Source organism: Globicephala melas, chromosome 1, assembly GCF_963455315.2.
Source record: "Globicephala melas chromosome 1, mGloMel1.2, whole genome shotgun sequence".
In the NCBI taxonomy this organism is placed as follows: domain Eukaryota; kingdom Metazoa; phylum Chordata; class Mammalia; order Artiodactyla; family Delphinidae; genus Globicephala; species Globicephala melas.
Genome location: NC_083314.1, coordinates 173,161,843 through 173,180,450, shown reverse-complemented (window position 1 = coordinate 173,180,450; position 18,608 = coordinate 173,161,843). Strand labels below are relative to the sequence as shown.

General features: G+C 46.9%; 1 protein-coding gene across 2 annotated transcripts in view; it reads right to left on the bottom strand.

The window, feature by feature from the left end:
* The window catches only part of CAPZB (capping actin protein of muscle Z-line subunit beta), a 136,364-nt gene that overhangs the window by 66,937 nt on the left and 50,819 nt on the right, over window positions 1–18,608 (bottom strand). For both annotated transcript variants that reach the window (XM_030876473.3, XM_030876481.2), the window contains exon 2: window positions 7,777–7,866. In XM_030876473.3, coding sequence (XP_030732333.1) covers window positions 7,777–7,866 — 90 coding nt within the window. The remainder of the gene's footprint in view (window positions 1–7,776; window positions 7,867–18,608) is intronic.

Below are 18,608 nucleotides of genomic sequence, written 5' to 3'. Positions count from 1 at the left end.
GCAGGTATGGGACTCATCGGGTGCTGGGGCATTCTCAGTTTCATCTATAAAAGGGGACCCACCCCACCCCCGCCACTCGCTTCACAGAGCAGCCGTGGAGATTAAACAAGTAATGGATGAAATGTATTAATAACGAGGACCATATATATCAGTGCTTCTGACATCTGATGGATCTCCATGAAAAGCAATTTATTTTCCTATGTCATCCACTGAAAAAGATTTTATGAAGAATGAAAAGAGGGGAGAAGCAAATTCTAAATCTGAGACCCAACAAAAAATAATTTTTATTTTGAACTCTATAATATCCTATGAAAAATAACAAAAGCATACCACTGGGTGGCTGACATTAAAGGGGATAGGAGACAACTAACTTTCCAATTACCTAGCTCTGGAGAATTTCAAGCCCGCGGCCATAGTGGGAAATCTGCTGCGACTGTTCTAGAATGCTCAGGAGAGCCTCCGGGAGCAAAGCCGCCCCTGCTCCCTGAGGAACACACACACACAAGAAAGCAAATGACCCTGTACTCTTCTCCTTTATTCATTCTGTTTCAAGTTTTAACAGGTCTGGACTGCATGTTCAGGAGGCAATTCACGTCCTCCTTAACTGGATCAAATGAGGGTCTATTATTCTGCATATAACAGAACTCATCAGAATTTCAAATAACTTCCGGCCATATCTATGGGGCGGGGGTCAGGTGAGGGCCCCCCAGGAAGCCCCATTTCCTCTTTCTAAGCAAATCACGACATTTAGTCCTAGTTTAGAAGGGCTGCCTAGCTCCACCTTGACATAAATCACCCTCAGGTGGCAGAGTCCTCGCCTCAGCAACAGGCTGGGGTCGTGAAAGGCCACCTCCCTCAGCAGAGACACCCTGGGTGGGGAACAGAGGGCCGGTCCAGCACCCTGAGTCCGGGGCCTGCTTTCTCCCTCGGCCTTGCTTTAGTCACTACAGCTGCAGTCCATTCAAAGAGCAAAACGTTTGCATGAAAAGGCTCACCACAACTTTCCAAGGGATGGAGTTCATTAAAATACTGCTGGGGTCCTTTGGCTGGAATGCTTTTTCCGCCCTGTAAAACCGAAACTGCAGCACAGTTGCCTGTAGGAAAGCTCAGAACGAGCTCAGAAATATCAGTGCGACAGACTGTTTTCAGGGGTCCCTGCATAATTACCGACTATTCCATCCATTCCCTTGCGCCTGCTCCAGAGACAACATCTGGCCTGGGGGAGAACAGTTCCCTGTAGACCCCACCACAGATGCAAGAGTGGAAGCCAAGTGCTCCCACCTCCAACAGAAACCCACAGGCAACTTGCCCAGGTACTCGCCTGGGCCTGGCGGGCCTACTGAGCCCTGGCACCAGGGTCGGGAGCCCCTCTCCCCTCGGCTCCCAGGGGCCGACAGCAGGGAAACGAAACACTGTGGGCAGGCCCGGTCACAAAGCCCGGCTGAGCATCTCCAACAAGGCCCCAGAGCACCAGGGCATTGGGATGGAGTGCCCTACTTCCTGGAGCGCCAACTGAACTCGAGGCTTCGGTGAAGAAAGTGTTCTTTTTATGTTAAAATGTCTTGCATGTGGGCATGTTATGAACTGGGGTGCAATTCTTTTTTAAAAAGACAAAACATAAAATTCTCTGCTGGAGGCAGCCACTTTTGGCTTTGCCCTCAAAACTCCAAAGGTAAGTGTTTGCTCTTGTCAGGAACACTTTGTCAGGAATGCTTTGGGAAAAGAATCTGAGAAACAGTAAGAGGCCAGGCGGAAGGTGGCCAGCAAGGAGGCAGAAGGGAGGGCGAAACTCACCGGAGAGCCGAGACTACTTCTATGCAGAAGTGAAGACAAATAATCATGCCTGCTGTGATCTGTGAGGGAGATACAGCGTGCAAAGCTGGCGTGGCCAAGCCTCCCGCCTTCCAGAAAATCTTGCCTGAACTCCGCATTAAACATCAGCTCTGCGGAGCGAGGCCTTTCATCTCGTACCCCCGGCACCCAGAATGGTGTCTGGCACAGGGAGATGTTAAATGCTTGTAGGAAGAATAACTCAGTTCTGCAACTCCTGACAGTTGTCCTCAGAGCTGATTAGCTGGTCCAGACCCAAGGGCTGAGAGGATCCGGCCAAGGTCATTTTTATCACGGATCAAGCTCTAGGATCCCAGCATTTTTTTTCCCCGTGGAAGAGAAGACGAGGAAGAAAGGCTGCACTTCTTCCCGGGTCGAGCACCGTGTCGGATTCATAGGAGGTGCTCAGTAAGTGTTGACTGAATCCACTCACTTTTCGCCTATTTAGTCTAAGATCTCTTCAGAAAGAAGACATTTTAAATGCTGTCTTTGAAACAAAGGAGGAAAACATGCTGGTACGAGACTATTTTAAACAGTGACGGTAACTGGGAAGCCAGGCAAGAAGAAAATACGGGCCTGGTCCCTCTTGACCACAGATGAACCAGATCACATCTGGCCTTAAGGTCCCCGGGCCCGGCACATCTTCAACCTCTGGGGACAGAGCTGAGTTTGAGTTGTGAGTTTTAACCCACACAGCTATCACTGGGAAAATCAGTTCCAGATTTCCTAGGTTCAGCTATTAGGGACTGGAAACTAACAATGCTTAGCAGAGATGAGACAGATAATCAATGATATTAATGACTGTTAAATAATAACATCAGCCTCAATTTCAGTCACAAAGGAGTGTGAGCCTGGCTCCACGGGCTAATTCCCGCACGGAGAGCAGGTCTTGGCAGCACCAGCTGGAGGTCTCCACTCACTGGTTCAGGATCCCCCACATCTAGGTGCGCCCCGTGCACGCCAGCCTTCTAGTCTGTCAAGTGGTAATCTCCCTGCGGACCTTGCAGTACCTACAGGCGGACAGCTTCTGTGAGCTGTTCAAAGCACAGGCACTGCTGAGGCTGCCCTTTCTATTTCTGGAGGGCAATTCTGCTTGCTAAAAAGAACTATGCTGAAATGAAAACCGATCAAGTTCTCAACTCCCTGGTCAGAGCATCAGAATGGCTCTTCCACCTCTAACCCACAGGCCTGGCGGGATGGCCTGGGTGCTTTCCCTCTCGTTGGGGGACACCCAAGAGCTGGATCTTCGGGTGGCTATAAGCAAAGTAGCGAGAAGGAATTAAAAAATGAAGTGACCGAGGGCTTCCCTGGTGGCGCAGTGGTTGAGAATCTGCCTGCCAATGCAGGGGACACGGGTTCGAGCCCTGGTCTGGGAGGATCCCACATGCCGCGGAGCAACTAGGCCCGTGAGCCACAACTACTGAGCCTGCGCTCTGGAGCCTGTGCTCCGCAACAATAGAGGCCATGACAGTGAGAGGCCCGCGCACCGCGATGAAGAGTGGCCCCTGCTTGCCGCAACTGGAGAAAGCCTTCGCACAGAAACGAAGACCCAACACAGCCAAAATTAAACAAACAAACAAACAAACAAAAAAACTTAACCTGAGTTGCCAAAACTCAGGTTAAGATAGTAAAAAAAAAAAAAAAGAAGTGACCAACATTTGCAAGCAAAGACTCTTCCACTTGGTTAAAAAGATTTAGGTCTATTTTTGGTTTGCTCTTAAAAAGGCAAAGGACGGCGGCCTGCTGGGTGCCAATTTGCAGAAACAAACTCCTTCCTCAGCTCAGGGCTCAAAATACACCCCAGCGGAGAAGTTCTGGCTCTTGCTGCCAGTGTGCAGAGTAAAGCCATAGAAGGTCAAAGTTTAGGAAGCCGAGGGAGCATCTTAACGTCATATGATTCTTGGCCCACATGGACCTGTGGGTATTTCTGAAACAGCTTAACAACGGATTTCGGCTGGCTTCACTCTAGCACAATGGGATTAATATGTAATAAAATGATGTTTTGGCCATCTTGCAAAGGAAGGTCATTCCCACCAATCAGAGCAGGCATCATAATTCCAAGCAGCAAAAGCTCTGACAGTGGAAAGAAGAGAAAAGAAAACCGATCTGGCCTGATAAATCGGGCTGCCTCGGCCTAGCTGTCAAGCATACGCCACATTTCTCTTGTAATTGGACCACTGGTGGACCGGATAAGTTCCCCACATTTTCTCTGGCGCCGACATCCAAGCGAGGCCGTTCCCTTCATGGGGTTTGCTGGCAAATCCGGACATTCTCGTCAGTCTTAGAATACAACCTCCACCTCCCCGTCATTACTTGCGGCAGGTGAGCACGGGAGGAGTGACTGCAGTGCTGTGCACCGGGGCCAGGGCGTTAGCCGCTCTGAAAACGTCTGACTGATCCCAGATTACACGGAACAAAGGCCCGGATGCACTGCTTCTAGGAGACCCGTGACAGGGCGAGTTTTCTAAAATTACAGCTTTGGGAAGGAACTAAAACTACAAGTGAACTTCAGAGCCACAGCAGTACACTCAGCACGAATGGACTCTTACAGGAAAGAAAGAATTTTGCAAATCCAGTTGAAAAGAAACAACAGCAAAAAAACAGAACAAAACGAAAACCAGTCATTCCCAGGGAAAATGGAAGAAAAATAGCAGTGATGAAAGAAAAACATTCAAAGGAGTAATTTCCAGGACTACAAAACCAACCCAAATGCTCCTTATGCATTACAGTGCATAGCAGGGGCCTCAAACGGCTTTTGAAGCATGTCAATATAGCTTTAACGAGGCCATGCCTTACCAGACCCTAATTCAGTGAAAAGTCAGGCTCCACTTCCATTTCGAAACTCATCATACTTCAAATTAAAAAATTAATGAGAATACCAACTCCCCGGCCCATCCTGGATGATGGGAATCCATCATGGCCTCTTGCTCAGCCTTTGGAGGTAGATGGGGCTCAAGGCGGGTCCTGCACAACCTGGCGAGGGCAAGTCGGTGCCTTCCAGGCTCTCCAGGAAGCAGCGGACCAGAGCGAACTGCGCAGTCTGAGTGGCCCGGCTCAAAGTAGGGAACGTCTTTCAAGTCTCTGGTTTTCTTTTAATTATGTGAACTTTAAATTATTTTCCATAATACATCTATGTTTAAAATATTTCAGATTAGAAATGAATTAAATTATTTAACATTTTCCCCCCAAACAGGAAAGACAGACAGATGAGGGAGACACACCATATTTAATCTGCTGCTCTGAGTGTAAGTGATTCGACCTAAAGGTACCCAGCAGTTATCCCGGCAGGAGGATTCCCGGTGCTGCTTGGTTGGCCAGAGTACCACCCTGCTTCTTCCTCAGAGTCTACATCATCCAATAAAGGTGCAGCGGTCTTATGTGCCTTAGAGGGGTGCTGTGAAAACTAGATGAAATGAGAAATAACACAACAGCAGCGTCCAGCTCAGTCCAGAGAACACAGCAGGTGTTCAACAAACGGCAGCTGCCGACCCCACAACCTACATCTGCCTCCACCCCCTCTCCAGCCACATTCTACGGATGACAATGTTACACGTGGGAAAACAGTGCACTCTGACAGTCATCTCTGGGACGTCACATACTACACATCGCACATCAGGAACAGATACAGTGTGGGATGTCAACCTGGGTCCAAGTGTCCTCCTGCAAACTAAACCCTCAGGACGATTCTCTCACCCAGTATTATCTGGCCAAGGTGAAGGACGGCTCTTGACACGGCTCTTTCATTCACCATCAATGCTGTAATTTCCCTGCTGAGCCCAAGTAAAATTGGTATAGACAGCAATTGGTATACCAGCTGACCAGGTTTCCACAGAAGTAGCTACACACACATCTCTGCAACAGTGACGAGCGAGTCACAGAGAAGCGACACGGCTATAGGAAAACACTTCAGTTGCCATAAGAACAAAATAGCCTGTGAAACACCAAGAAGACTCTACTGAGAAGAATTTGCTCATCTCTTACTTCTATTCTTGGTCTATTTCTAAAATACAGTAATAACTGAATTGGCAAACTAAATTTAAACGCAGCCGGGCACACTGTCATGCTCAGTGGAAACGCAGCATCAGCCTCTGCAGCTGACCAGGTTAGGGACCTGATCCTACCCACGGCTTCTGCCCACCCACTTCCGCATTTGCTCAACCAAAACTCTCCAACCAAGAAAAACAAGCCACACCGCACTTCCCAGGCTGCGTCTTGCGGTGCTACCTGACAGGATTGCTGAGAGTTAAATGAGGCCACGCGAGGAAAACGCTTAGCACAACACACCGTGTCCAGAGTGCAGGATGTGGGCTGACGGCAGCAATTCCACATCAAATCCAAGCCCTCCTGCCGACTTCCAAGGATACCTCCTACCCATCCAACTTTATACTCCATCATTTCCCAACAGAGACCGTTTCTCTGACTCACATTTCACACGACCATCCAATGTTTGAGCCAATGTTTAAAAATTAGGATCTTTCACATAAAGCTCCAAATGTACGTACGGCACCCCAGAAAAATCTGAGAACGAGCCACAGAGCATCAGACCCCACAGGGCAAGAAGCGACAGGAGCAAAGCGCCTGCCAGCCAGACCTCTTCTTTACATCAAGGCCACTTCAGCCATCTACATCGCCCCCCCCATTGCCCCGGGGCTCTGGGTGTGGCATTTCCCCCCAACACACACACCATTCGGAGCATATGGTGGGTTCGCTCGCATCACAATTCAGCATTCTGTTCTTTAACAGTCATCTAAAACGGCTGGGCAGGTAGCTTTGGTGCTTCCATCACAAGCACCTGTAGCTGGCTTTCTCATCAGGGCTATGTACCTTGAGAAACCTCCTCCACCTCATTGCCTGAATTGTTACATGGAAAAGCAAGCAAGCTGACAACTCCATCCACAGGCTCGACTCTGTTCAAAGAGCTGCCTCTCATTGGGAGTCTGTGTCTCTATAAACACACAAATAGTTGCACAACGAACCTTGCAGACTGCTGCGGAGAATCTTATCTGTGAATGACATGAGTCTCCTGCAGTAACGTTTTCCCCTAGTAAAACTGTTCTGAATGCATACAATGGAACTAAATATATCACTACAGCATATGAACAAGTTTTCAAGCTACTATTTTAAAAGACATCTAGTTGATGAGCAATGGTTGGCAATTGATAATGACATCCAAGAAGAAGGGGAACACAGTGAAAAGAACAGAGGACGACCTGGGAGGGCTCAGGTTCTGACCTGGAGCCAGAACTCACCGGCCAAATGATCTACTAACTCGGCTGGCTCTTGGGGCCTGATTTTATTTTACTTCTTTTCATTATTTACCATAGCTTTATAGGTGTTTTTGAATACTCTGAACATTTTCAAGTAATATTATGGTGCCAGTTAATCTCTGGCATCATTTTGAGACCAATCATTCCATACATATGCATGAATAAACAAATAAATATTTTAAAAAGTAGATGTGATGAGCTCTTTAAAAGCCCATTTTTGTGTTTTATGCCATTTCAAAATAGAAGTGAAGCCACCAAAGCATTTGAGAGGCTAGATTTTTGTACTGCTTTGGCTGGAGAAACTTCCACAATGGCAGAGAGACTAGTAAAGCCTGGAACCAGGCACTGCTGAACACCTGCTGGATTTGTGGGGCCTCTTCTTCCCTAGGCCTAAAGGTAAGCTTCTAAGAGTGAAAAGAAGGCAGCTGGGGGAAAGGGACAGGCAGTATCCACTTTAGAGCTCCTGTCTTGGGCTCGATTTACATAGGTGGCACTGAAAGAATGACAATCATAGGAAAGCCATCTCCTCTCTGGAGGAATCTCATAACCCAGTGGTGGTGTCTAGTTGGAGACAGAGGAGGTTTCTTGTGTGATCTGAATTGTGTGTGGAAAAGGGTACACAAAAGCAATCTAGTACGAGCCCCAGCCCCAAAGAAAACCATACGAACAAGGCACATACCAGGTCTATCAGGTCGCTGAGGTTTTTCTCGATCTGCTGTGGAGGCAGGCGCCTCATCAAGTCCAAGGCACAGTCCAGCTGCTGATCACTCTGTCAAAGGAGAAACAGGAGTGTCTGGGTCACTTTGCCAGTAGAAACACCAAAACCCCCCTTTCAAAAGCATTCTGGCAGCTGCAGCTTGCCCAGGTACCCTAAGACCGAAGAGGTCTGCAGTGGGCCCTCTGGCACAGCTCCTGGCGGGAGACTAGCCAGTCCCTCCCGGATGGCAGTGTCTGTCTCAAGTGGAGGCATCCAAAAAACAGTTCAGCATGTGGAAGTGGGCTGGAGAGTCTGGAAAGCTGCCTTGCTCAGTCCACGTCTCAAAGCCTCATCAACTTCCTTCAGCAGCTCTCCAGACCGGCAAACGTATTAACTCCCAACTGGTCCTGCAGTGATCAGGCTCGAGCAGCAGGTTAGGCACTGTTCTTTGCTGTAACCGGGACATGAATGTCAGGAAATGTCACCTGACCAGGTTCCCTGATGAGCTCCAAGCCAGGGACAAAGCCAGGCAAAGAAAAAGCGGCAAGATGCGTACAAACGTTTAAGTGCTTCAGTCATTCTACTGAGGCTGGGCCCATCTTCCCAGGTGCCAGGCCCCGGCAAAACAGACCAAGACCTGAAACATCTACAGCTGAGAGCTCGCGCTCGCTGGCAAAGTGAACAACAAGTGTGTAAATCGGGGTCGGTGCTGCCGCAGGGGCGCGGGAGGATAAAGACTGCCCTCGTTCTCAGGATAATCTCTTCATTTGATATTCATGCTGCAGATATTTACTGAGAGCCACCACGTGCCAGTCACCGTAAACATGCAATAAGTAATGGAGAGAGGAAGGAAGGAACTGAGCGGGGGTGAGACCGGTAGAGCGTCTGGTAGGGTGCAGAGTATTGATTCAGTGCACAGTGGGCTGTAACATAGAAGGAAGGCCAGAGGCTCGAGAGGAGCAACCAGAAATAAGGTGGGAAAGGTGGGCCCAGGAAAATGATGAAGACCACTGCACGCAACGCTAAGAAGTGCAAGTAAGGCGCATGGAGCCCCCAACACAACTAACCAGAGGCACTACCTGATTTTGTATCCTGAATCTGCTCTGCTCAGACCAATCTCAGGATTTCTGAAAGCCCTACATCAACACGCTTAAGAATCTTTATAAAGTATACAAGGTAATCCTGGAAAGGCCACCTTTGGCGGTAATGAAATATAACCTTTGAATCCAACCATCTGCACTTCAAGGTACATCAACCACAAACAGGCTGTGGGACGCAAGGACCCACTTTGTATACACCAGAGACGTTGACACATCACACATAAGTTAACTGGAAGCAGTTTCACTCCCAGGTAATCGATGTGGTATATACAGCAGGCTGTTTCTGGAAAAGAAAACAAAAACAAAAAACCTGTCCCCTGCTCAAGATGGTTATCAGTGACAGCTTATTCTGGGACACACAACAAACTGGCCATACCCTGCAAAGAAACACACACACACTCCAGAAACCTTAGAGCACTTGTTTTCCTTAGTGAAACGTTCTAGCAACCAGGTATTCCCTACTTGTGCCGTGCCTTCTATGCCAGCCAAGGCCACGGAGACATGGGTGTGGCCAGCTGACATGGGAAGACATTTTAACATCACTTCTAGGGTCAAGAACACAGATAAACTGATTTGACACTAGAGAGACTTATATTCAGTGCTCTGTTCTGCCATTCATTAACTTAGGACCTTGGGCAAATTTCTTAACCTCCAGGAACCTCTATTTATCCTGTGAAACCGAATAAAGGAAACCACATTTAAAATGGAGTCAGGAGGCCAGAAGGGGGAGCTCTCGAGCACCAGCACTAGGCATCAATTACACACCCCAACAGGAAGAGAGGGACCTTGTATTGCCAGCCGGAGGAAAGAAGATCTCTCCTTATCCAGCAGCGAGCCCAGGCAATGGGAAGCCACCACCACCCTGAACGCTCGCCTTCCTCTGATGGACATTCCTTCTAAGTAACCCCCCCACCCCAACTTCATTTTTCTCTATAATGTTCCTCTCCTTTGTTTTCTGAACTTGCCTATAGTCTTTGCTATTCCATCCCTGAATTGCAATTCTCTGCAATTCCTGAATAAATCCATTTTACTGGTAAAATAACTGGCTGTTTTATTTTTAAGGTCAATAATCCATAAAATGGGAATAGTATCTACTTCACAGGGTTGTTGGAATGATCTGACTAGTAACTGTGAATTGTTTAACACGCAGTAGTACACATTGGACTGGGAGTGTTTTCTGTGTATGTGTGCAAACACGTGTTTTAATTTTTAAAATGTAAGTATTTTATAACATTTGCCCCACTCAACCCAACCCAGAAATCTTTCCTGTTGCTCTCATCCGGAGCTAGGTATTCAAACTCCATAAACAGCTATGTGCTCCCTTAGCAGTGCAAGAAGAGAAAACCCTAAATGATTCAAGTCAAACTACTTAAAAGGTGTAAACTAATGGGCCAAAGACCTTAACAGACATCTCACCAAAGAAGATATACAGATGGCAAATAAACACATGAAAAGACACTCAACATTACACCACGAGAGAAATACAAATTAAAATGAGATGCCGTTACACATCTATTAGAATGAATGAAATCCAGAATTGTTATCGCCAAAAGCTGAAAGGCAGGTGGTGCAACAGTAACTCTGGTGAGACGCAAAACGGCACGGCCGCTTCCAAAGACGGGTAGGCAGTTTCTTACAAAACGAAGCATACTCCTACCACACAATCCAGCAATCACGCTCCTTGGTGTTTACCCAGAGTAGTTGAAAACTAACGTCCAGGAACTTCCCTGGTGGCCAGTGGCTAAGATTCCACGCTCCCAATGCAGGGCGTCTGGGTTCGATCCCTGGTCAGGGAACTAGATCCCACATGCCTAGATCCCACATGCCGTAACTAAGAGTTCGCATGCCGCAATTAAGACCTGGTGCAGAGGAATGAAGGATGGGAGGGAGGGAGGGAGGGAGGGAGGGAGGAAGGAGGAAAACTAATGTCCACACAAAAACCTGCCCACAACAGCTTATGGCAGCTTTATTCATAACTGCCAAAACTTGGAAACAGTCAAGATGCCTTCAGTAGGTGAATGGATAAAGAAACAGTGGTGCATCCAGACAAGGGAATGTTATCAAACCATGAAAAGATGTGGAGGAAACTTAAATGTCTACCACTAAGTGAGAGAAGCCAATCTGAAAAGGCTACATACTCTATATGAATCCAGCTATATGACATTCTGGAAAAGACAAAACTATAGAGACAGCAACAAAATCAGTGGTTGCCAGGGGATGGAAGGGAGAGAGGGATGAGAGTAGGCACAGCACAGAGGATTTTCAGGGCAGTGAAACTACACTATGTAATACTATATATAATGGTGGGTATGTGTCATTTTAAATTTGTCCAAACCCACAGAATGTACAACACCAAGAGTGAACCCTCATGAAAACTATGGATTTTGAGTGATTATGACATGTCAATGTAGGTTCATCAATTGTAACTCTCGTAGGGGATGCTGATAGTGGGAGAGACTATGCATGTGTGGGGGGCACAGAGTATATGGGAAATCTCTGTACCTTCTGCTCAATTTTGCTTTGAACCTAAAACTGCTTTAAAAAAAATCAAGTCATTTTTCTTTTTTTCAAAGGTGTGAATTAGTGTTTCTCAACTGGGATTGATTTCGCCCTCCCCACCAACCCGCAGGAACATGTGGAATGTATGAGGACGTTTTCGGTTGTCATCACTGTCTGGAAAGGCAGCTACTGGCATCTAATGGGTAGGTGTCAGGGATGCTTCAAAACATCTGCGATGTATAGGACAGACCCCAACAACCTGGCCCCAAATGTCAGTAGAGCCAAGTTGAAGAAACCTTGGTTTAAAAGGATTGTTTTGGGGACTACAGACTCCCAAACTCTGGTCAAAGCTAAGGCCCCAGAAAACGGCACAGAACATTTTACATACAATTCTAACTCACAGACTACCTGTAACCCTAAAAACGGCTGGTCTTTGGAAATTGTCTCAACTGGATATTAACAATACTCCTGAGAACTAGAAAAAAATTTTAGATATAAGCCTAGCTACACTGAATCATTTTTTAATCTTCAAAATATATAATTAGCTTTACAACTCAATATCAAAAAAAAAAAAAAAAGAGACAGTCCCCCAAGAAGATACACAGATAGCCAACAGGCACATGAAAAGATGCTCAACACCGCCAACCATCAGAGAAACGAAAATCAAAACCACAATGATACAACACCCCACACATGTCAGAATGGTCATCACCAAAGAGATCAGAAACAAGAAATGTTGGTGAAGATGTAGAGAAAAAGGGACTCGCCTACACTTTTGGTGGGAAGGTAAATTGGTGTCGCCACCATGGAAAAAGATATGGAGGCATACATGATGGCAGTCCCATCTTCCATTCCCACCAGCAGTAAAGTAATTCTACACTGAATCTTTAATCCAGAACACAGTGGGATGTTCAGAAGGGATCAACCAGAAACTGAGTAGTGTATTATCTAGGAAAAGAAAAGTCGTAACTTGACCAGAGAAGATCAACATGAAAAGACACTATTTTAACCCTTCCAAGGAGCCTGTTCACATGCCCCCAACCCCAATACGCTGACCACGGCTGCACCCTCCAAGGGTGCCGGTAGCATGAAGGCTTCCTTCTGGACAGTCCTCTGACTGGATTGAGTTGAAAGCACTAAAATACTACTGCAAAATGGTCTAACTTATATTTTGCATTAATCCCAACAATCTTAATAGGAAATACTCACTACAAATTTCTAAGGCTAAGGATGTCTAACTAGCATTAAATTAGAAAATGACTAAAAGCTTCCCATAAGCCACGCAACATGGGAAAGCTTAATGACAGCTTGTAAAAAGTTAAAATTAGAGTTAACTGGAGCCCTTGGCTTGGGGGGTGGGGGTGGGGTCATCCCAAATCCTGAGGGTCCCAAACGGGAAATAGCACAAGAGAATGAAGAAAACATGGTTGGTCCACAGCTACGTACAACATGAGTGGTCCCAGAAATAGAATGATGGTGGGGGAGGGGAAGCAAGTCCAAGGGGACTACCTAGGATGCTCAAAACCCAGCAATCCTGAACTGTTATTTAGATATACACACACACACACACACACACACACACACACACACACAGTGTGCATGTATGTCTGTATTTTAAACCAATATAGCAAGGCTTTCTTTCTTATTAGCTAAGACAAGAGAATGTTAAATACAAAATTCAGAAGAGTGAGAAGAATAGTTATAAGGCAAGAAGCCACTAGGGGAAGACGAAAGTTGCTATTCATCTAAGTCTTGCACAGAATAATGGATTCAAGGATGTTCATAATATCATGTTGCTTAAACTTACATATATGTTAATATGTTCCTTTACAGTTATCAAGGATCTAAATATTTTTGAGTTGATATTTGTGTATTGTGTAAGACTGGGGTCCAGTTTCATTCTTTTGCATGTAGCTGTCCAATTTTCCCAACACCATTTATTGAGGAGACTGTCCTTTCCCCATTGTATATTCTTGCCTCCTCTGTCGTAAATTAATTGATCATATATGCATGGGTTTATTTCTGAGCTATCTGTTTCACTGTGACAGTTTCACTTCACTTAATATTTTTTAAAGGTAATAGAAAAAAATACAAACAAGAGCAAACAAGGACAGAAACTGGGAATTAGGAGCTCAGAGTCCAAAGTCTGCCCTGCCACTGGATGTCTGTGCAAGCTAGTCTGCTCACTTAACCTCATGGTCTGGGATTTGGGGAGAGGGCCTCTAAGAGTCCTTCTAGTGGGCTGTGCACTGTATCCCAGTCTAAGCGCAGACGCACCCACCACACCCACCATGCCCTTCAACAGCCCCCTGCAGGCCAACAACTAGGTTTCAATTCAACAACCAAGCCTTGAGTGCCGGCCACTGGCCAGGCCCTGAATCAGGCCCAGTGAATGAAACCTAGTCCTGACCCTCAAGGAACCATCCACAAAAGAGCCTATCATGTGAGGCATATGATCATATGAGGCAAGTGTGATGTCTAGAGCAATGGGACATAGAAGCTGCAGAGACGAGGCATAGCTCACCATACACTGATGTGCACTTCTTCATGTATCAATTACATTCCTAGGATTTCCCGGCTTTCCATTATTTTGTATACTGCCACCCCATGACCAAGGGCTCTCCACGTGATGGCTCCTTTGAAACCCTAACTGATCCTAGACACTTCCCTCATAAAACGAGCTTTCCCAGTTCCACCTTCCATGGGTGGCGTTTTCCAGGTTGAAAGGTAAATAGTAAAAGAATGATGTACTTCCCTGGTGGTCCAGTGGTTAAGAATCCACCTCCCAATGTAGGGGACGAGGGTTCAATCCTTGGTCAGGGAACTAAGATCCCACATGCCGCGGGGCAACTAAGCCGTCGCGCCACAACTACTGAGCTCACGTGCCTCAACTAGAGAGCTCGCATGCTGCAACTACTGAACCCATGCGCTCTGGAGCTCGCACGCCACAATCAGAGAGAAGCCCGCACACTGCAACGAAGAGCCCAGGTACTGCAACGAAAGATCCCACCTGCCACAACTAAGATTCGATGAAGCCAAATAAATAAATAAAATTTAGGGGAAGAAAAGAATGACCATTTCACTTCACTCTCCATAATTCTTTGCCCATTCAATTAGTCATTCAATAATTATTTGAGGGTTTCCTAGGTAACAAGCACTGTTTTTGACGCTGAATGGTTAACATAACGAAGTCCCTGTCTCCAGGAACTTATGGTGTAGTCAAAATCTATACAGAAAAAGACAGAAGATGAGTCCTTGTTAGGATGTCAGAATACGGAGGGGACAGCTCCCCTGCTTTAAGCTGGCGAGGCTTCAAGGTGTCGGTTTAGATTTTTGGTTGTGTTTTTTCAGAATATAAACTGAGCTGGGGAATGTTTCACTTTCTGCTCCTTTTACACATGACTGGAAGAAACACACAAACTGCTTAAAAATCACAACAAGTAAAACAACTGTTAATACAGACTAGAACAATTTTTCAGAATAAGAAATCAAATAAAACACTACAGCTTAAAAAATCTACTAAGGAATTTTCAGACACTGGGTAGTGTTGCCAGCAATTTGCAGAACTGTGAAACTTGGCCTACTCAATGAACTAAAAAGGCAGAGACTAATTTGGAAATCATCACCTAACAACAGCTATTCAGTCCCCAGGTGGGGATGCAGAGAACAGGACATGTCCCAACCTGCAATAAACTCAAAAAAGCTTAATACAATAAACACACCAATCCACAAAAATGAAAAACGTTTCACAAAGGTCCATATGAGTGGTACAGGGAACTGCAAAAGATGCCTCAGAAGAGGGGGTACACGCACCGGTTATCACGGGCTAAGCAGGGGTGCCCCGGGCAGACACGGAGGCAGCAGGCGCAGTGAGACGAGCAGAGGCCAGGAGAGCCGAGGCACGCTTGGAGGAAGGCAACGCAGTGGGGTGTGGCCCTGGTCCAGGGCCCACAGCAGGGCTAGGTTACAGCCAAACCCTCCCTCTGAGGGCAGTGGTGTCCTCAGCAGGCTCCGGGCTCCGCGGAGCTCCAAGGCCTGGGGACAAAACCTCGGTGCTCCCAGCCGTCTTGCGTTTGTCGACTTTATAGGTACAGCTTGTGTGGCCTTTAAAACTTTAAAATGTGCTTCTCCAGAAGGGATTAGGAGCCCCGGAAGATTTTCCCACAGAGGACTGCGAGGAATACTGTCATGTCGTCGAAGGTGAAGCGGATTACAGTTCCCAAAAACGGCCTTAGCAAGCTCTCACCCCCTCGCCCCGTTATAATGTGACTGTCATTCCTCCACTGAGAGATGGAGTCCGCGTCCCCTCCCCTTGGAATGGGGAGAGTTTTGTGACTGCTTTTATCAAAACAGAATAGCAGGATTCACCTCTGTCACTTCTGAGCCAGAAAAGAGCATCATCTTCCACCTTGCTTGGTGAACACCCACGCCTGAAGCCCCAAGCGGCGATGTAAACAGCGCAACAACTGCCCTGAGGCGGCCTTGCTGTAAGGAAGAGCTACGGAGCCCAGGTAGAAAAGCCACGTGAAGAGACCCTGTGACTCTCAAGTGAGCCGCCCGGCCAGCCCCGTGCTCCAGCCTCAGCTGTCTGACTGCAACAGCACGGGACCCCAGGCCAGAACCACCCAGCCAAGGCTCTCCTGAGTTTCTGGCCCCCAAAACCACTGGAGATGCATAATGTGAGGATTACTGTTATTTTAAGTCACTAGGTTTTGGAGTGACTTTGTTAGATGCAATAGATACAGAAGGATGCCTCTGGTGACTGTGGGGACGCAGTCTGACCAGAGACGGGACTGGGGGCAAGAGGGTCAGAAGAGGGGCCTCCAAAGCACCCAGGGCTCTGGCTGTAGGGCTGGAGAGGACGGGAGGGTCAAAGACTCTAAGAGGCAGGACAGACACGCCAAGGGTACCTACTAGAAGCGAGAAGTCTGACATGACTAAGTTTTCCAGTGGGGACCACCTGCTGAAGATGATGCTACAGCCTCGCTGGTGTGTGTATGTTTGTAATTTCAAGGACAAGCAGTAACTCAAACCGCTTGGCTTTCCGAGCATAAGTCCTACGTGGCCTGCTCTAGTGACTGGCTGAGGCAGATCAGTACTTTTTAAAAAAAATTTTATTTATTTATTTATTTATATTTTTGGCTGTGTTGGGTCTTCGTGTTGCTGCGCGTGGGCTTTCTCTAGTTGCGGCGAGCCGGTGCTACTCTTTGTTGCGGTGTGCGGGCTTCTCATTGCGGTGGCTTCTCTTGTTGCAGAGCACGGGCTCTAGGCACACGGACTCTAGAGCGCAGGCTCAGTAGTTGTGGCGCACGGGCTTAGCTGCTCCGCAGCATGTGGGATCTTCCCGGACCAGGGCTCGAACCCGTGTCCTCTGCATTGGCAGGCAGATTCTTAGCCACCAGGGAAGTCCCCAGATCATAGCATCTGTCTATACATAAACAACCAACCAAAGCTTCAAGGCCTTCACAGTTTGTTCTTAAATTCATCAAGACCTTCACTCGTTTACATTCCCAAGAGGCTTAGAAAATACTTCACAGACAACACAAAGGTAAACTTCACTGGAGCCCAGGCTGATTTATCACAAATTTCTGGAGTCTAATCTAACCATGGTTTGTCTTGTATAATCTGGGACCCAACAAGCAACTTTGTTTAATAGTAGAATCTGTTTTCTGCCATGTGGCTCAGGAAAAGCTTGTCCTGGGGGCCACGTGGGGAAGATTCACAGGCCAGCCCAGCCAACCACTCATCTGTAGGTCGCTCTGGAAAACTGCACAGTTTGGATGAATAAAAAGATAAGTGCTTCTTCCACTGACTGAGTGCCCTCTGGTTGAATCTTCTGGAAGGGACACAGCGATGACAGCAGCACATGGAGGCTGATGGCTCACCAAACACAAACACAAGCGTTCCCTTGGGATGACTTTCCTTCCCATGGGAAAATCCAAAACCCTATACCAAGTTAATCAAAACCACAGTGAAAGCCCAGTTGGCAGATCAAGCCTCCTTTTACCTTTTGGGGTCCACTGTATATCATCACAGCTGGGCCAAGGTCATCTTCAACATAAAATTAACCATTTCAAGGTGAATTAATTCAGTGCCTTGGGTTAATGTGGTTTTGAGCACTGTGAAAACAATCACTTTACGAGTCTCTGCTTTAAAACAAAAATTCTGCCAGGGGAGTTCCCTGGCTGTCCAGTGGTTAGGACTCAGCATTTTCACCGCCACGGGCCCTGATTCAATCCCTGGTCGGGGAACTAAGATCCTGCAAGCTGCATGGCATGGCCAAAAAAAAAAAAAAAAAAAGAAAGAAGGAAAGAAAAGAAAACCAGGTTGTTGGCACAATAAAATTCTGGGTCAAAAAAAAAAAAAATCTGCCAGATCACAGAAATTTAGGTCTGGATATACTTTTCAAGTTTATCGAAGCCCTGCCCCATCATTTTACAGACAGCTAATGAGGTTCAGAGAAAGTTGTGCAGGGTCACACAGTCAGTGGCAGAATCAGCACTTGACCCTGTATCATGATGAGAGGTTGCTACTACACCCATGCCATCTTTCCACTTGATTCAGTCAACTGCTGGGTGACATGGAGGCACTGGGCACACAGAGCTGAACTACTGAGACGTGGTCCCTGCCCTCCAGGAGCTCGTGACCCAGGGAAGAAGACAGCCTGAAAAAGATGCAAGAAAGAAGGACTGCACCCTCCTACTCTATATTTAGAGCTATCCCATTATCACAGAGGCACGGGGCACTCCTCCCAGTGACCTCTTCCAGATAAGCAAAGCACAGCTGGCCCTCTGTCTCCAGGGATGCGAAACCCTCGGATACAGAGGGTCGACTGTAATCATTGTTCTATGACATTTTATATAAGGGACTTGAGTGTCCTTGGATTTTGGTCTCTGCAGAGGGTCCTGGAACCAATCCCCCGTGGATATACTGAGGCACAAATGTACCAACTTTCTATTAATCCTAAAAGATGGGACTCCCTCTTAAATGTATTATAAGGTCCATGTTTTTACACAGAGGACAATGCAATGAACACAGTCATACCACTTTTCACTGGCCAAGGACACCGTTAGGAGTGCCCATTCCTGGAACATGGCCCTGTGTCTGTGTTTTAAATTTTTCTACCTCTTGGGCAGGCCATCAGCTACACTCCCTCATCTAATCTGCTATGGGTTAGGAAATTAGAAGCCTATTTGTTAAAAACAAAAAGAAACA